The 2,051-nt window shown below is 36.2% G+C and overlaps 1 protein-coding gene across 2 annotated transcripts in view; it reads right to left on the bottom strand.

The window, feature by feature from the left end:
* The window catches only part of frmd6 (FERM domain containing 6), a gene marked incomplete in the record, with an annotated part of 30,255 nt that overhangs the window by 9,376 nt on the left and 18,828 nt on the right, over positions 1-2,051 (bottom strand). For both annotated transcript variants that reach the window (XM_014033982.1, XM_014033983.1), the window contains 1 exon segment: positions 1,124-1,192. In XM_014033982.1, coding sequence (XP_013889436.1) covers positions 1,124-1,192 — 69 coding nt within the window.

Consider the following 2,051-nt stretch of genomic DNA (forward strand, 5'->3'; position numbering starts at 1 on the left):
CAAATTCTCCTAAATCACTCGTACGCACAACTTAAGAACAAATCTGTGCGTACGAACGGTTCTTGCATGAGGCCCATTCTGTACAATTTGCATGTTAGCAAAAAGAAAATCAAATGCCATCAGAGCACGCTCAGCCTGTTTGAGTCTTTCTGCTGCTTTAGTTCTTGGAAATAAATAATATAAACACTAAATTTTTGTAACCCTCATGATGTTCTCTCTGTATTTTAAGTGTTTGTAGGATTTTTTAAAACATCTTCAAATTTCAATTCTACATGGGATTATAGCAAAATTAACAAGGTTTTGACTATTTGGAAGTGCAAAGCTTGTTTACAGTGCTTATAAAGTATTCACCCCTGTGGATATTTTAGGTCTCTATYGCTTCCATAAATCAATCTAGGTCAATATCAATTGACCTTAAAAATAAAAATTCTTTAGTGTCAACATAAAATTAAATTTCTACAGAGTAATACAAATTAAATAAGAATATGCAAAGTGAAATAACTGATAGCATAAATATTCACTTCCTTTAAAATTACTGTCTTAATTCAAGTACAAGTCAGGATGGATTTAAAAGGATTTCCAAGATCCTAAACATCCACAGGAGCTCTGTTAAATCTATAATCAAGACATGGAAAGAAAATGTAAACGTGTAAAACTACCAGGAGCAGGTCGTTCTCAAAGTGATGTGAGTGAAGAAGAATGGTGAGAGACCTACAGAAATGCTTTTTGCGCTCAGTTAAAAAAACTGCCTTCGAGGAGAGACGAGGAGGTCACAGGGTTTCCTTTAAAGCCCACATGTCCACACAAGACAATTAGATCAATGAAAAAGAAGCACAGAAATGAAAACCTTCCAGTACAGTACTGTGTATGTTTGTGTGTTTTGTTTAAGGAAAGTCCTTTGAAATCCCTGATTAGTTCCAGAGGACTTGCAGGCTAAGATGAAACAGCAGTGAAAAGAAAAGAAGCCTTGCGTAAAGATTTCCACAATCCTGAGCAGGAGTTTGGCTTCAACAGACATCAGTCAGAGAATAATCAGGTTTTATCTCCACTACAGTTAGCTGAACACAAACTTCAACAGAGGTACAGCACTTATGGAAAGGGTTGATTTTTGCTTTTGACTTACCACAAATACCAGTTTTCCCACATTAGTCCAAGGGAAATCATACAACAGCTGCCTCACAGAGCCAACGTTCTGAAACACATCAAAGAGAAACATGGATGGTTTTCAGCTGAATAAAAGAAACAAAGACATTAGTGCTGCAAAGTCATATCAAAGTTATATCTTCACGTTGAATCCTCATTTTGGCTGTGAAACCAAAGACCCTCAGACCAACATGAGCTTTTCACAGAAGCAGATATATCTAAGTAGGTCTGTCAGAATAAGGTCATTTGGATTAACTTCACTTCAGCATCTTGTGAGTCTCTAATGTTTCATCCTGACATACAGTTTTTACTCTAATTTGTCTCCTCTTAAACCTCCTGCTGTCCTTGTGTTAAAATGAACCACTAGGCTTCAGTTTAAAGGATGTTTCACTTCATGTTTATAAAAGTTGAGTTATGGTCAGAAAGTTTGAGTGTCTTTGAACTAAATGCAGGTTCAGCTCAGTATCATGTACTGTGTCGCATCAATGCTGAGCACTGAATGACTGCTGAAATGTGCTGAGGAAGATGAGGATGAGGAASACAGAGCCCTTCCTAAAAGCTAAAAGTTGCTAAACAGACTAGAAGAAGAAAGATGCTAGCTAAAAGGACAAAAATATGAGCTACAAGAAGCAATATGCTAGCTACAAGAAAGAAAACAGTACCTACAAGAAGCAAAACACTAACTAAAAGGGAGAAAACACTAGCTAAAAGGGAGATAACATTAACTAAAAGGGAGAAAACGCTGACTAAAAGGGAGATAACATTAACTAAAAGGGAGATAATACTAACTAAAAGGGAGATAACATTAACTAAAAGGGAGATAACACTAGCTAAAAGGGAGATAACATTAACTAAAAGGGAGATAACACTAGCTAAAAGGGAGATAACATTAACTAAAAGGGAGATAA

This window comes from Austrofundulus limnaeus, unplaced genomic scaffold (assembly GCF_001266775.1).
Source record: "Austrofundulus limnaeus strain Quisiro unplaced genomic scaffold, Austrofundulus_limnaeus-1.0 Scaffold1921, whole genome shotgun sequence".
Lineage (NCBI taxonomy): Eukaryota > Metazoa > Chordata > Actinopteri > Cyprinodontiformes > Rivulidae > Austrofundulus > Austrofundulus limnaeus.